At 29.8% G+C, this 14,146-nt stretch overlaps 1 protein-coding gene and 1 pseudogene across 1 annotated transcript; one reads left to right on the top strand and one right to left on the bottom strand.

Annotated features, from left to right (window-relative positions):
• Window positions 1-420: 420 nt before the first annotated feature.
• Window positions 421-1,380, bottom strand: LOC114393498 (annotated as a pseudogene).
• Window positions 1,381-8,503: 7,123 nt separating this feature from the next.
• On the top strand, window positions 8,504-12,419 carry LOC114419310 (serine acetyltransferase 2-like). The gene is made up of 10 exons (XM_028384966.1): window positions 8,504-9,073; window positions 9,147-9,344; window positions 9,506-9,565; window positions 9,904-9,999; window positions 10,091-10,115; window positions 10,496-10,590; window positions 11,056-11,222; window positions 11,338-11,411; window positions 11,769-11,828; window positions 12,017-12,419. Exons 1-10 carry the CDS (start codon window positions 8,846-8,848, stop codon window positions 12,052-12,054), a joined length of 1,041 nt encoding a protein of 346 aa, XP_028240767.1. The 5' UTR covers window positions 8,504-8,845; the 3' UTR covers window positions 12,055-12,419.
• The last annotated feature ends 1,727 nt before the right edge of the window (window positions 12,420-14,146 follow it).

The following is a 14,146-nucleotide window of genomic DNA, read 5'->3' as shown; positions in this document are numbered from 1 at the left end:
ACCTTACAGAAACTTACTAGGAGATTGCATTTTGTGAGTTTTATTGTCTACCTCACTTATCAGGTTCACTAAATTTAGATGAAATCTTCAAATAGTTTCTAATGAAATTAAGTTATCGCTAAATAGAGTTTTTAATAAGATTTCTAGCTTAAATTTTGAAATGACTAGTCAAGGAGACTAGATTTAAGATATTAATTATACCATTTTCTTCAATCCTATATTCTTCACACAATTCATAATTATTACTGTACATATTTAAATTATTCACTTTAGAGAAAATGGCACAGACAAGAGCATTTTTATTGCAATATCTTAAACTAGAGCTTACATAGGCAAGTTTATTGAGATCACACAAGGGCAACATTCTTATTCTTATTACTAGTTTAACTTGTGGCACTTACAAGCAAGGGGCCCAACTTATTAAGCAAAGGGCCTTTGGTTTCTGCAATTCAAGTTGGGCCCATAAGTGAGCCCAAAAATGTCACAGTACCTTTTATAAGACCCGATCCTATCACCTGATCCTAGAGTAGGACCATTCCCACATTCAATCCCACCATTGATGATGTTGGTGATCACACCATAACCAGGGACTCTATTTGCTGCCACGTCAGCAAAACCATATAGCTGCTCTGAATGATATCACTGCATCTCGGGCTATGAGTTGCTACTCAAAAGTTCATCAAAAGACCTAACATTGTATAGTCACTAACTATTGGAATGGCAAAATTAATTCCAATTAGAATATTGTTATGCATTCTTATAAATAAAATATTCAATAAAAATAACTGTATTCAATGTTTTGAAAATATAAAAACAATAGTTAAGTGCCCATAATTAAGTGTATAGTACTTGCTGGGTCAACTGAATGGTTATTTAATTTATACATTAATAACGTGAGATCACAAAACAATGGTTATTTAATTTATACATTATTATTTTTTATTTGTAAAAATTAAATACACGTATCAAGAGTTTAATTTATAACAGTTCACGTAATAGTATATTCAATTAACTGATCTAAACTCTTTAACAAGTGGTTAATATGCATAGGAAGTGAATAAATGATTAATATATTGTAATAACTTGTGGTCTCATGAGATGTTAGGGCTAGGAAAGCAGCAACCTCCCTCTTACGAGTGTTAAAATCACCCGTGGTGCCAAACCCACCAAAGGATCTAGCTGCGGTGAGAAAAGCATTGAAGCTATAGAATCCCTTCCCCTCACAAGCTTGATATCGTTCCGGTGTTGTAGCAATTGCTCAAATAGAGAACCACTGATGACGCTGCTAACATCGTCCCCAGCAACACTAGGGAACTCTGATGAGGTTATTACCAGTAGAATATAAGCTAAGGTAAAAGCAAAGATAGTGTCTAAATTCATATTTTATGTTATGACTGAATGTGTGTGTGCTTGTATGTGAGGCTAACAAAGTATACATATAGTGACAATTTTCTTTTGCATTTCCCTTAACTTCCGTTCTATGTGACATCATCTTCAAAATATCAAGCGATGGATTAATTGTTTAGCTAGCGGAGTTCGTGTTGGAAATTTAGGGCAAAACACTTCTTTCGGCCACTAAGTTTTTTTTCTCCTTTCGACCATCATTTCATGCACTAAGTGGAAAGAAAAGAGATTAAGAAGGGAAATGGTGAGAAGCAGATTGATAGTTATGGAGTGAACGTGAGTTGATTGTGTTTTTGTCACAATTTCCACTCCTTATATTCTATTCTATTCTCGTGGGAGGATAAATTCTTAATTTTATGCTGTGAGAAATTACCTAACTATAGTCTCTTTATTTATTTTTTTGCTGAATCTAACTATAGTCTCTATCAATCTTTTTATATGATAAATATTTAAAAATTTTAGTTTATTAGAAAGAATTGATAAAATTGAATTCAATTATGTAACACTTGAAAATACCTAAATCACAGTGATCGCTTCTGGAGTCCCGAGGCATCCATTATAATTATATTTTTTACAAGGGGGAGTCCTCCCCAAAAATGTATTGCCTGCTGTCTTTTAAGGTAGGTTTAATAAGATTTAATTTTGATCCTATAAAATATTTTTTTTTAATTTTAATTCTTTAAAGATTTTTATTTTGATTTAAGTCTTATGTAATTTTTTTCCAGTTTTAATCTTTGTTATCAATAGCAAAATTAACTGAAAGACAATAATATTGACAACTCATTCACTTGTAATTTGAAAATCATTCAAGATATATTTCTGTCGCACTTGTTTTAAATATTTCATTCCAAAACTAAAAATAAAAAAACTCAGATACCACCCAATTGTGTTTTGTTTCAAAATTTTGATTATTCTAGATTTTAATATTTAAAGATGACAATGAATAAAGATAAGATACTATAGCACCCATCTACTTACCAACACTTAAAAAAAAATTTAATCCGTACCCAAATCCATATCGTGTGGACAGTATTTTGACTACCCGTGTCTTTTCCATTATATATTTAGAAACACTTATATTATTCCATTTCATATTTAGAAACGGAATGAGTAATAATTTGTTTACTCTTATATTATTCTTTATTTAGAAACACTTTATATATTTATTTTAGATACTTTATATTTTATTTATTTTATATATTTATTTTAAAAATATATGGTTTGATCTTGTAACACCGATGTGTTGCTCAAGTACTATTAGGGGTTACTATTATTTGTAAATCATTTGGTATGCTAAATCAATAATAATTTGAAGAAAAAAAAACACTAGGATGATTACATATTGCATTGGCATTGGTGTGATCGAGGAAAGGTGCAAGCAAGTAGAGAATTATCTTGATACGAGTCCAGGGTATTGCATCTCAAGATCCTCAGGATCTCATTTACGTTGCATCCCCCAAGAAAAATATAAACCAGATTAATTTATGTAAATGTAATACTCATTTACGTTTTAAAATCTTTGCTCCATCCGTTGAATCTACTGCTTCTTTTTGTTAATGAATTTGCTCTCAACTCAACACTCTGTTGATCTGATCGATATCAGTATTGAATAAAGAGTCAAATTATGTATATGTTCTCGTCTAAGAATTGCTACTGGTACTGCTCTCTTCACAAAAAATGCATGCAGCCACTGTGTTCAACAACCATTCTTTTATCAACAAAAAAATTCCATTTAGAGAGAGGACAGACAACTGTGTTCAACAACCATTCTTTTGTTGTATTTAGGTGAAGTAGTAAGGGATAAAATAATAAATTTATAATAAAATAAAAGAAAGAAGTTCACGTACGTTTCATCGGATACACTCCGATTTTGCATAAGAAAAATACTCAATATGATGGAATATTGGGTTCCATTCCTTTCCAATATTGTATTCCACTCTTTAATTTTTAATCCAAATAATATACCTTAAATTCATTCCACTCCATCCCTCCCTATTCCATCTCCTTTCATAAATTAATCTAAACATATTCTTAGTTCTTTAACTGTTACCAGTGTCACGATAGCTTTATTTTTTAACACAAAGGGAGTGGTTTCCACATGTTTAACACGTCATTCTTCCAAAAACGAAACCTAGGAGAAGAGTACCATGATAGTTACGGATAAGTGTTTTTAATGCTTCTCGTAAAAAATTATGATTTATTTTACATTAACAAAATATACAATAATAATAAATACAAAAAAATAAATTTGTGTACATAAATGTACATTCTTGAAATAACATAAATTTTTCTTTAATAGTGTGCTAAGTATATTCACAACTTTGATGAGTGTAATTTTAAAGAATAAATCATCTTTTTACTTTTGAGGTCTAACACTAGTCTTAAATTATTTGTCTAATTTGTATATGGTGTATTTTGTCACGTCAATGTTTTTGTTTATAATATTAAGAGACATGGATTTTGAATATTTTTTCAAAAAAAGAAAGAAAGATTTTATTTAAAAGAATTATCTCATATATTTTATTTTAAGAAATTTTTTGTATAAGATAAAGAATCACATAATTAATTATGATAATTAATCATATTATGTAGTAATAGAATATTATTCTTATTTTATCGACAGCTTGCACATTTATAAAATAATATTCTTCTTTTATATTAATTATATTTTTTGTGCTAACAAAAAATATAATAATATTTTATTAAAATATTTATTTGATGAAATTAAATTCTCTAATTTAATTATCAAATAAATTATTTTTTTTTTGCAAAGATTAAAACACTTATTTGTGTGTGATCTCATAGATTCAATATTAAACCGACAATAACTTAATATAATTAATTTACTAATCAAGGTGGATGTCTAGCCGCAACACTTTTTAACGCCTGGATAACATGAAATAATCTTTTACCTTCAATGACCAATAGAAAAATGATGTAATATTTTTTTCCATCATTTATAACTCAAGGTTAACTCTAGAGTATAATATTATTCTCAAACCCTAATAAGCTAACACGTTTAATCAATGAATGACTTAAAAAATAATTCTTGTTGCATTCAATTGCCTTGACCAAAATTTTAATTCTATCATAGAGTTTAAACTCATTATTTATAGTTGATGAATTCTTTCTTGATTAATCATTAATTTTATAAGTATTTAATCATATTTAATATTCATTCAACTAGTGCCCTAACACATTAGGTGTCTGAAATTAAAATATAATAAATAACTTGTTAATTAATATGATAATATGAAGTTAAAGGAAATTATTATATTTCTTATTGAGAACTTCCTATTGACCTATTCAAGTAATATTAACTATTAAGAATTATCAATTAAGTCAGTTCAATTATAACATTCACGTATACATCATCTATATGTGCAATTTAATAAATGAGATGTATTACTTTTTACTCAATAAAGATCATTGTATATATATATTGATATATTCAAATTATTGATGTTCTATTTAAAATAATATTACTATCAAGCACAATTTAGATTAAAATTATAAATGATTTATTTTTCATTATTATAATCTCTATTATAACAACAAGTCTCTAATATTAATTAAGGACTTGTCAAATTAATAATTTAATAAAATAATAATAAAATAAAAAATAATTTTTTATTAAAATTAATAATATAATAAATTAAATTTTACACATACATGTTTATCCCGAAATCCAATGCTAGACACGCACAAAGTTAATAGTCCGAAACTCCGAATAATTGAGCCAGCTTGGCATACTTTATAGATGACCGCAGAGAATCCATTTTCCGTCGTCATAATGTAAGTGAAGTGATGCATAAAAAACTTTCATTTAAACAATAACAAAACGTTCATTGGATGAACGATCTCTCGCACGGGTAACTCCTCATGCTTGTGATCCTATTTTGGTTTGTGATTAAATGGTATCCAAGTTTTTATTTCACATTCAATTCATTTTTTTTCCATCAGATCTAAGATAAAGTGATATTTCGATAAGAGAAATACAAATTTTAGTGGATTTAATATCTAAATCAGCAGACAAAATCATTAAATGATAAATACAACCCATCAAAATATTTAACAAATTTTAGTCGATCACAAGAAAAATATTAAAAAAAATCAGAAAATATCACTAATATTTCTCTTCCAATAAAGATATGTCCAAAAAAATAAACTCAAACTTTAGTTAAAGGATTAAGAATCACTTGTGTTAACCATTTTGGTTGAAAAAAGGTAAAGTGAAGGGCCAAAAGAGGGAAGAAAGATGGCGAATTCAAATATCTTTAATTGATATTTCTAATAAAACTAACATTTATCTATAAAAAAAATAAAAAAGACTTGTGTCCTTTGTGATCCTGTCATGAATATTGTCAAAATCCCATTTCATGGCTCCTCTGATATCTGATTATTCATAGTGGTAATCATGTTAGCTGCAGAGCTGGGAGGCTTTGGAGGGGAATGTCCCTGGACGCGTACAAGACCACGTACAACATAGTCATATTCTTCTTTTACTATAGAAAGGGACAAAAGAACATAAGGTATCAAAAGAGATCCAAAAGGAACCACTTCATGGTTCACAGTCAAGAGGATTTGCTTCAAATACATCATCAAAGAAAAGTTGCAGAGGTGTAGAGAATTGACGGTGGCTAGCTAGGTCCCTACTTGAGGACAAGACAAGTTCATGTTGTTTAGATCTTATTAATTATTGGTTTATTGCCCTCAATCATTCTGTGTTTTTGGCAAAGTCAAGTTGAACTGACTTTGTGCTTTTCTTGTCGTTTATTGTAGGATGAACCACATATTTGCTCTCTTGTTACATTTTTTTGGGTTCTCCAAGTATTTTCGACCGTAGATATTACTAAAAAACCATAAATTCACCTTCTAAAACAAATTTGATAAATTAATATTTATTTAATTTTTTATCATTAATAATTAAGTGTTTTTATCACTTTTATTAAACTTTCAGTCTTGAAACACATTATTTTAACTTTTACGCAGTCTGAGTAGCCAATAGCCTCTCTTCTTTGACTTCATTGTTCTTATACCAAGCTTGAATGCACCACCTTTTTATTGGGGCGTGACGAAAAACGTAACATAATTTTTTTTATATTTTTGAAATATATTTATTATTTCCTCAAAAAATATTTATTATTTAATAAAAATTTGTGTTAATTCCACCAAATTTGAGGTCATATCTTACTAAGCATGCATATTACCTATATCTTATTCACACGAGAAAAGGGGGAAAAAGTCTTGAAGGATCAATCACTAACCACTGTAAAGTTTTGCGCTATTAAATTTATCAAAATGTCTCATACTATGACAATTTACCCTTTTAATTATACACTATACATTGTAGATATAGTTGTTCCCACCCAAGTTAATATTTTTGTTTATGTCCCACTTGGGAAAAATCGCTGTTGGAAAATCAGCTAAAAGGGCAAGCGACGTTGAACTCTCATTTGATATTGTACTTTTTGGCGTTTGCTTTTAGTCTTTTAGTTTGAAAGCTCTAGGTTATTCTCCAAATACCGAATAGTAGTACATAATATCAACAGATCCCTAGGCCATACATATAATACTACGAGTAATTTATTTGTGTAAAATTATAATGACAAACAAAATGTATTTTTTAAATTTCAATATTACATATACTTAAATGACACTTACACTCTATTTATTATTGTACCCTTGGACGGATTACCCCTCAAGAGAACCATATGAGACCAAGTGGATTGAATAGACCTCGGTCCACTAGACACTTGTAGAAGCATATTATTTTTAATAATAATATAATCCTTAGGATTAACATAATATATATATATATATATATATATATATATATATATATATATATATATATATATATATATATATATATAGATACATTAACATTAATAATAGAAGACAAATGTTAACTAATGCTCTAAGGATTAATTAAGAAACTTCAAATAAAAGTATTTTTATTAGGAGATAGAAAATTACGTTTTTAATGATTTTTTTTACGCTATCTTTTGACTTACACAATAAATATATTTTTTTTGGTTTCTTAATCAATGTTTTAAGAACACTCACGAGCAAGACCAATAATAAAAATGTTAGGTCCATGGATCCAAGGCCTGTTAAAATATGTATAATGGATGAGATTCTTAAGGTAAGACAATTTATTCATTCTCATTTATTTTCATTTATTATATTGAAATATATCTGATTTGAACATCGAAGTGTCTTTATAGATACTCGTTCTCTGACATACAATAACATACTCGCTCTCACATAACAAGAGAAATTATTACTGTACATACACATACGATTGTAAGTGAAGGTGAGAGAGGTGAAAGTGGATGGGGATGAAAAGCAATAAAAGAGAAAAGGGAAGTATGTTTGTTATGAGTGAAACACAATTGAAATGTGATTATTTGTGGTGAATCCCGGCATATTTACTTTCATATCAAATTGAGATGAAACAAGTTGAAAAGAGACACAAGTAATCTCAAATTTTCTAGGATAAAATTATCTATTTTATTTTATTTTTATATGGGACTCATGATCAAGGCGCTTTTGATTTTTACAAAGATATCCGATTATGTTTAGTATAATTGATTATGCTTAACATAATTATTTATTTTTAAAACATAATTAATAATGATTTTCACACAAGACATTGAAATTGTTTTTTTTTTAAGAATAACTTTTTTTTTATCTTTCTAATCTAACAACTTTAATTTAAATTTGTCATCTCTCTAACACCTTCTTTCATTTCAATCAATCAACCTTATTTTTCATACTCTTTTATTCTTTTTAATTCCTCACACTTTTATTCATTTTATCTTCTCCCTACTAAACATAGTGTTAATTACATATTTAGAGAGCAAAGTGACTCTTTACATTTTACCCTAAAGAGAGTACTATTACTCCTTTATTCTCTTTGCGCACAATGAGGCCTACAACTACAAGTGTAGGGACAGGACATAAAGCTACCTTAGCTTTTTCATTGATCGGTGGGAATTGGAAAGGTTCCTCGACATGCTGCAGAGGCACATCCTGAACCATTCAATATTTCATAATGCCACATTTATTTCAGAGTAGTCGCATTTTTGTCATCTCTCACCTCACCTTTATCATCACTTCACTCCCACACTCCCTTCCAACATCTTTCTCCCACTTCTTCAATCCATCTCAAAATGAATACTCCTACTATCCATTATTTTACAAAAAAATTATAAAAAAAAACTCTTAACTCTTTCCTCAACAGTTAACAATATTACTCTCTTAAATATTAGAGTTATTTTAAATGGACAAGACAAGGCAATTTAAAAATGCACAGCAGAGAAGCCAGATGCCTGTTACTTGCTACTCAAACTTCACCCCTGTCATCTAAGCCTTTGCTCTTCTCGTGTTTCCCATAACGGTTACTCTTTTTCCCTCTCCTATTTCAACACATGCCATGGCTTGTCTGAGCCGCCACCACCACCACCACCGCTCCTGGCTCACTTCCCCCGACGACATGCTCCAACGCTGCCCCCTCTCCGCCCACCACCACCGTCTCCGCGATGATGACGCCGAGCCTATCTACCTTCCCTCTCTCTCCTCCGCCTACCGCATCTTCCCCGTCTACGCCATGGGCGCCCCCGACCCGATTTGGAAGGCCGTCAGGGACGAAGCCAAGCTCGAGGCAATTCCCTCCTTCATTCTGTTTTAATTGAGGATTGTTAATTGTTATTACTGATTGATGGTGTTGTGTGCAGGCGGAGAAGGAGCCGATTCTGAGTAGCTTCTTGTACGCTAGTATTTTGGCGCATGATTGCTTGGAGCAAGCATTGGCGTTTGTGGTGGCCAACCGTCTCCAAAACCCTACTCTCTTGGCCACTCAGCTTATGGATATCTTCTGTCTTGTCATTTTGCATGACAAAGCTATCCAGCGATCCATTCGCCTCGATGTTCAGGTCATTCTCATTTTAGCTTAATTCTATTCTTACTTTGTCTGATTTCACAAATTACCAATTAGGTCTTTTTTATTTCATTTAAACTTAATTACATTTTTAGTTTTTCAATATCGTAATTGTGTTATTTGATTTTTTTTACGTTGGTGCCGTTTTCTGAACAGGCATTAAAAGATCGTGACCCTGCTTGTTTGTCGTATTGCTCCGCGCTTTTGTATACGAAGGTAAGTTTCTGTGTTTCTCTTCCAGTTTTCAGTCCTTACACATGGAATAAGTCCTAGTGCACTATTTCTGTGATTAAGCGTTATTATGATTTTTATAATTCAACAAGTTAAACGTTAGGAGATGGGGTTTAATTGATATGTTAGTCTCCTCGGAAATCATGATTATGAATGCATACGTTTCTGTGATAGTAAGGTTTGGCTGACTTCGAAAAACGTTTTCTATTTTCTTCTTCTTCTCGTAATTATAAAATTGCCACTTTGTTTTTAATTAGTCTCCCGCCTTAATTTGTATTATAGGACTCTTTTTGACGTTTAATGATGATGTGCTGCGTCCACAGGGTTATCATGCTCTGCAAGTACATCGGGTAGCTCATGCATTGTGGCACCAGGGACGCAAAGTCTTGGCCCTGGCTTTGCAAAGCCGTGTTAGTGAGGTAGTTTTCTACTTGGTTTACCTTAATGAGTCTCATAAATAGTTTCATTTTTCTGTCGTGATAATCCAAGCCCTTATTTTTTACCACGCAGGTTTTTGGAGTGGACATTCATCCAGGTATGTTGGTTTCATCTTTGCTTGCAATTGTATAAAAAATACACAAGTTGACATAATTTGCATGTATGGGATAATTTTGTTCTAGGAAAGCAAACTGAGAAGCAATATATTGTAGCAATAGATTCATGTTGTGCCAGCCAACTTATTTTTTTGAATACGGAAATACAGATTGATAAAGCAGAAGGTATTCTCGAGAGTTCAGTCTTCAACTCTTGATGACACTTAGATAATTGATTTCCTTTTTATTTATAGTAAGACAACTGATAACTTGAGTTTTGTCTTGAGGATGTTTGCCTCTCTGTTGAAGATATTGAAAACTCTTTGGTTTTTTTATTATTATTATTATTATTGAACTTTGTGGTTTTATGGCTTTTATATAGCTGCGAAAATTGGGGAGGGGATTTTATTAGATCATGGGACAGGTGTGGTTATTGGTGAAACTGCTATTGTTGGAAACAGAGTTTCACTGATGCATGTGAGTTGTGATTCTTCATTAATTTCTTCTATGATTATTTTTGTTAGCTCTTTTACAAACTTTAATCATCTCAAATAATTAGCTATTTATTATTTCCTATATGATTTCATTTTAACAAATTGGATCTTGCATAAGAGGAAAAGATTTATGAATTACTACTAATATATATCTTCTCAACATTTTTCTACACAATAAACTGACAACAAATACCTAAGAGCTTTTTTATGTTCTCTGTACAACGTTCCACTGATACAACAATACTGGAAACAGTTTTTGAAAGCTAATTTGATTCTCTTTTTCGACTCTGATTCTATTTTCTATATTTCTAAGAGGAGAAAGTATATGAGAAATTGTTTTATAATACTTATTATTAATATTTTAAATTAAAACTATATTTTAAACAATGCTATTTTATTAACACGGACATTCATTATGCTCTTTGCATGATACATTTGATTTTGGCAGGGCGTAACATTAGGAGGCACGGGGAAGGAAATAGGTGATCGTCATCCCAAAGTAGGTGAAGGGGCACTAATTGAAGCTAGTGCAACTATACTTGGGAATATAAAGATTGGTGAAGGTGCCATGATAGCTGCGGGTTCCCTGGTGTTAAAAGATGTCCCTCCCCACTGGTACTAATGAATATATCTTTTGCACAATGTTTAGTACTTGCAGTTTCTACCTTGATTCTTTTTTGTAATAAAATGTGATGTTTTCTTTTATTGTTTTATTTACTCTGTTTTAAAGCATTGCAGCAGGAATACCAGCTAAAGTTATTAGTGCTCTACAGGAGCATGACCCATCTTTAACCATGAAGCATGGTAAGCAGCACTTGGAGCATGACTTATCGTTGAGAATTACTTGTTTCTCTTTCTCTTGTTAAATTCCATCTCTTTATTCATGTGATTCATTGGACCAGAATATTATGCTTAGTGTCACATTCCTATTTCACCTATGAAAATATATTTGAAGTTATTTTTTTTTAATTCATTTTATAAGAAATCCACTGATACAGAAACCTCTCTGAATCCTGCTCTCCTGCTATGGTTTCCATGGTACTTTTAACTTGTCTTTCATGCTCTGGCCTCTAAGTGAAAGAATTGTTATTGTTATCACAAAATTTCAGTGTACATGTGATCCTTATATCTTGAATTATTTTTGTTCTTGGGATTTTGCAGATGCTAGTAAAGATCTTTTCACACATGTAGCTACTAATTTCATAGATGAAAAGCCCAATGGTTAGCTTTCTTCCTGTCTTTTTTTAATCCTGTTTGAATATGAGAAAAAAATTCACTAGGACTAAAAAGTTTCAAAGCTTAAAATGATTAGTCATCACCTATACTCTTGGCGTACTTGTCACATTGTTCAAGTTGTTAACTGCCAAGCTTTTTTCCCTCCTCTGTCTAAATATCTTAAAATGTTTCAGGAGCTCAGAATCCCGATAGAAATGAAGTTAACAATTGAGAGGTTCGACAGCATAGATCTCATTTGGCATTCATTGCCTTCAAAAGAAGAATCAAAGGAAGGATGATGTTATAATTAATATTAGAATCAGGATCAGTTCAAAACGATAATGTGGATTTCGTATACCAATGGTATTTTATAGTTTACATAATAACAATTTATGCTGCTAAGGCTGAGTGCTGGGGTTTTTGCACCAGTATAGCAAATTTCTGTAGACAAACTTAGAAGCAGATGCTACTTTATCTAAGCTTCTGCTTTTTAACTTCTTTTTTTGTCCTAGTAAACATTGTGGGAGGAGGGAGGATATTCGATCTAGTATTTAGCTCTTCAAATATATATAGTTAATTTTGATTTCTGCCATTGCAGACATTTTTTGTTTAATTTGTATTTTTTCTCGCACAAAAGAAAATAAAATAAAAATCATTTTTCGTGTAGTACATGATGCGGCAATGAGTATGAATTGTTTATTTTAATTTTAACTAAAATTGATTTTATAAAAAGATTTTTTAAAATTAAGTTTGCAAAAATAAAATGATTTACAATTAAGTTTCTGAATGTTTGTCCAAACAAAGGGAAAATACTACAATAGTATATTTATAAAAAATATCAGTATGGTGTAAGTCAAATGCCACAAAATAAAAACTGGTAAGGAAAATCTGCCTTCCACAAGATCATTCAAAAATTTGACTTACACCATACAAACAATGTTTTTTTCCTTTTTAAAAAAAAAAACTTAATTACACTTTTGCTACTTGAAATCCAGTTACTAACAAATTTCAATAATTTATTTAACATTTTTATACTTTCAGAGATGATTGTAACAACACCTCACAATTTAAGGGATAAAAATAAATTTTGGTTGTTTCTTTTCAAATAGAAATGAAAAAATATTTGTAGAAAGTAGTTTATTTTTGTCATGGCATATGTCAAGGAAGAGATAATGTAACTTTTTAAAATTTTAGAAACTCTCACAAATCTTGTATTGCAAGGATAAAAGTAGGTTAAATCGATTTCATAGATTTTACTTTTATGTCTAATTTAATTTATTTGATAATATGATTTGACTTATAGGTCTATCTAAAGGTTTATTTTATATTAAAATTTTGGTTTAAATATATTTTTTATTTATGTAATTTATTGTTATTTTATTTTTTGTTCTTGTAAAATATTTTTTTTGCTTTAATCATTATAAGTTATGTTTGTTTTATTTTTCATTCTTATTATTAGTTTTTGTTACAAGAATAATGATGTGCCAAAAGATGATGGTGTCATCATGTCACCTTAACATGGTATGCCACATTATCATTAACTTACAAGGATATAAATCAAAACAAATATAATGTATAAGAATTAAAACTAAAAAATAACATATTTGTATATAGGAGAAAAAATATTTAAGTTTTTAATTACATATTAAAATCAAATAAATACTAAAATATTAATTTATCCTCATCTCAATCTTTATACTTCTTCTACCTTCAAACTCTTTCTCTTATCTCTCTTTTCTCCAGTGTCTTTTAATTTTTCTCCTTCAAGTAGTGAAAATGACAATAATAATAATGATGGTGATGATAGTTACAATAATCAAAATAGTATTGTCAATGATAATAAAAAAATGCACGGAAGCAACAATGATAACACTAATGATGGGCACAACAATGTAGTGATGGTGGTGGTAAAAAATGACAATGTAATAATGGTGGTGACAAAATAACTATGGTGATAGGTAATTTTTCATAATAGAAATTTAGAAAAGCTTGATAATATTAAGTGTATCACATTATTCAAATTATGAATTTAAATATTTAATTTGAAGCTCTATTTTAATATTTAAACCTTTATTTCAATATTTAATTTGAGACATAAATTTAAAATGTCATTTTTTTTATTTTCGTAATTGTAAATTATGTTTGTTTTAATTTTAATTTATAAATGAATAATGATATGATATTATGTGTAAACATGATTGGATGACATTATCATAATGTGATGTCATCATTTTTTTATTACAAAAAACAAACAATACAGATGAAAGATAAAATAAATATAATTTATAATAACTAAGTCAATTTTTTTACAATAATAAAAATAA

This window comes from Glycine soja, chromosome 1 (assembly GCF_004193775.1).
Source record: "Glycine soja cultivar W05 chromosome 1, ASM419377v2, whole genome shotgun sequence".
Classification (NCBI taxonomy): domain Eukaryota; kingdom Viridiplantae; phylum Streptophyta; class Magnoliopsida; order Fabales; family Fabaceae; genus Glycine; species Glycine soja.
Note: the sequence above shows the minus strand (reverse complement) of the source record. Positions and strands in the feature narration are given on the sequence as shown.

Coding starts and splice junctions, on each gene's coding strand:
- LOC114419310 (XM_028384966.1), top strand. CDS start 8,846: ATGGCTTGTCTGAGCCGCCACCACCACCACCACCGCTCCTGGCTCACT. Junction 10,591..11,055: donor ACAGAGTTTCACTGATGCAT/GTGAGTTGTGAT, acceptor TGATTTTGGCAG/GGCGTAACATTAGGAGGCAC. Junction 11,223..11,337: donor AAAGATGTCCCTCCCCACTG/GTACTAATGAAT, acceptor TCTGTTTTAAAG/CATTGCAGCAGGAATACCAG.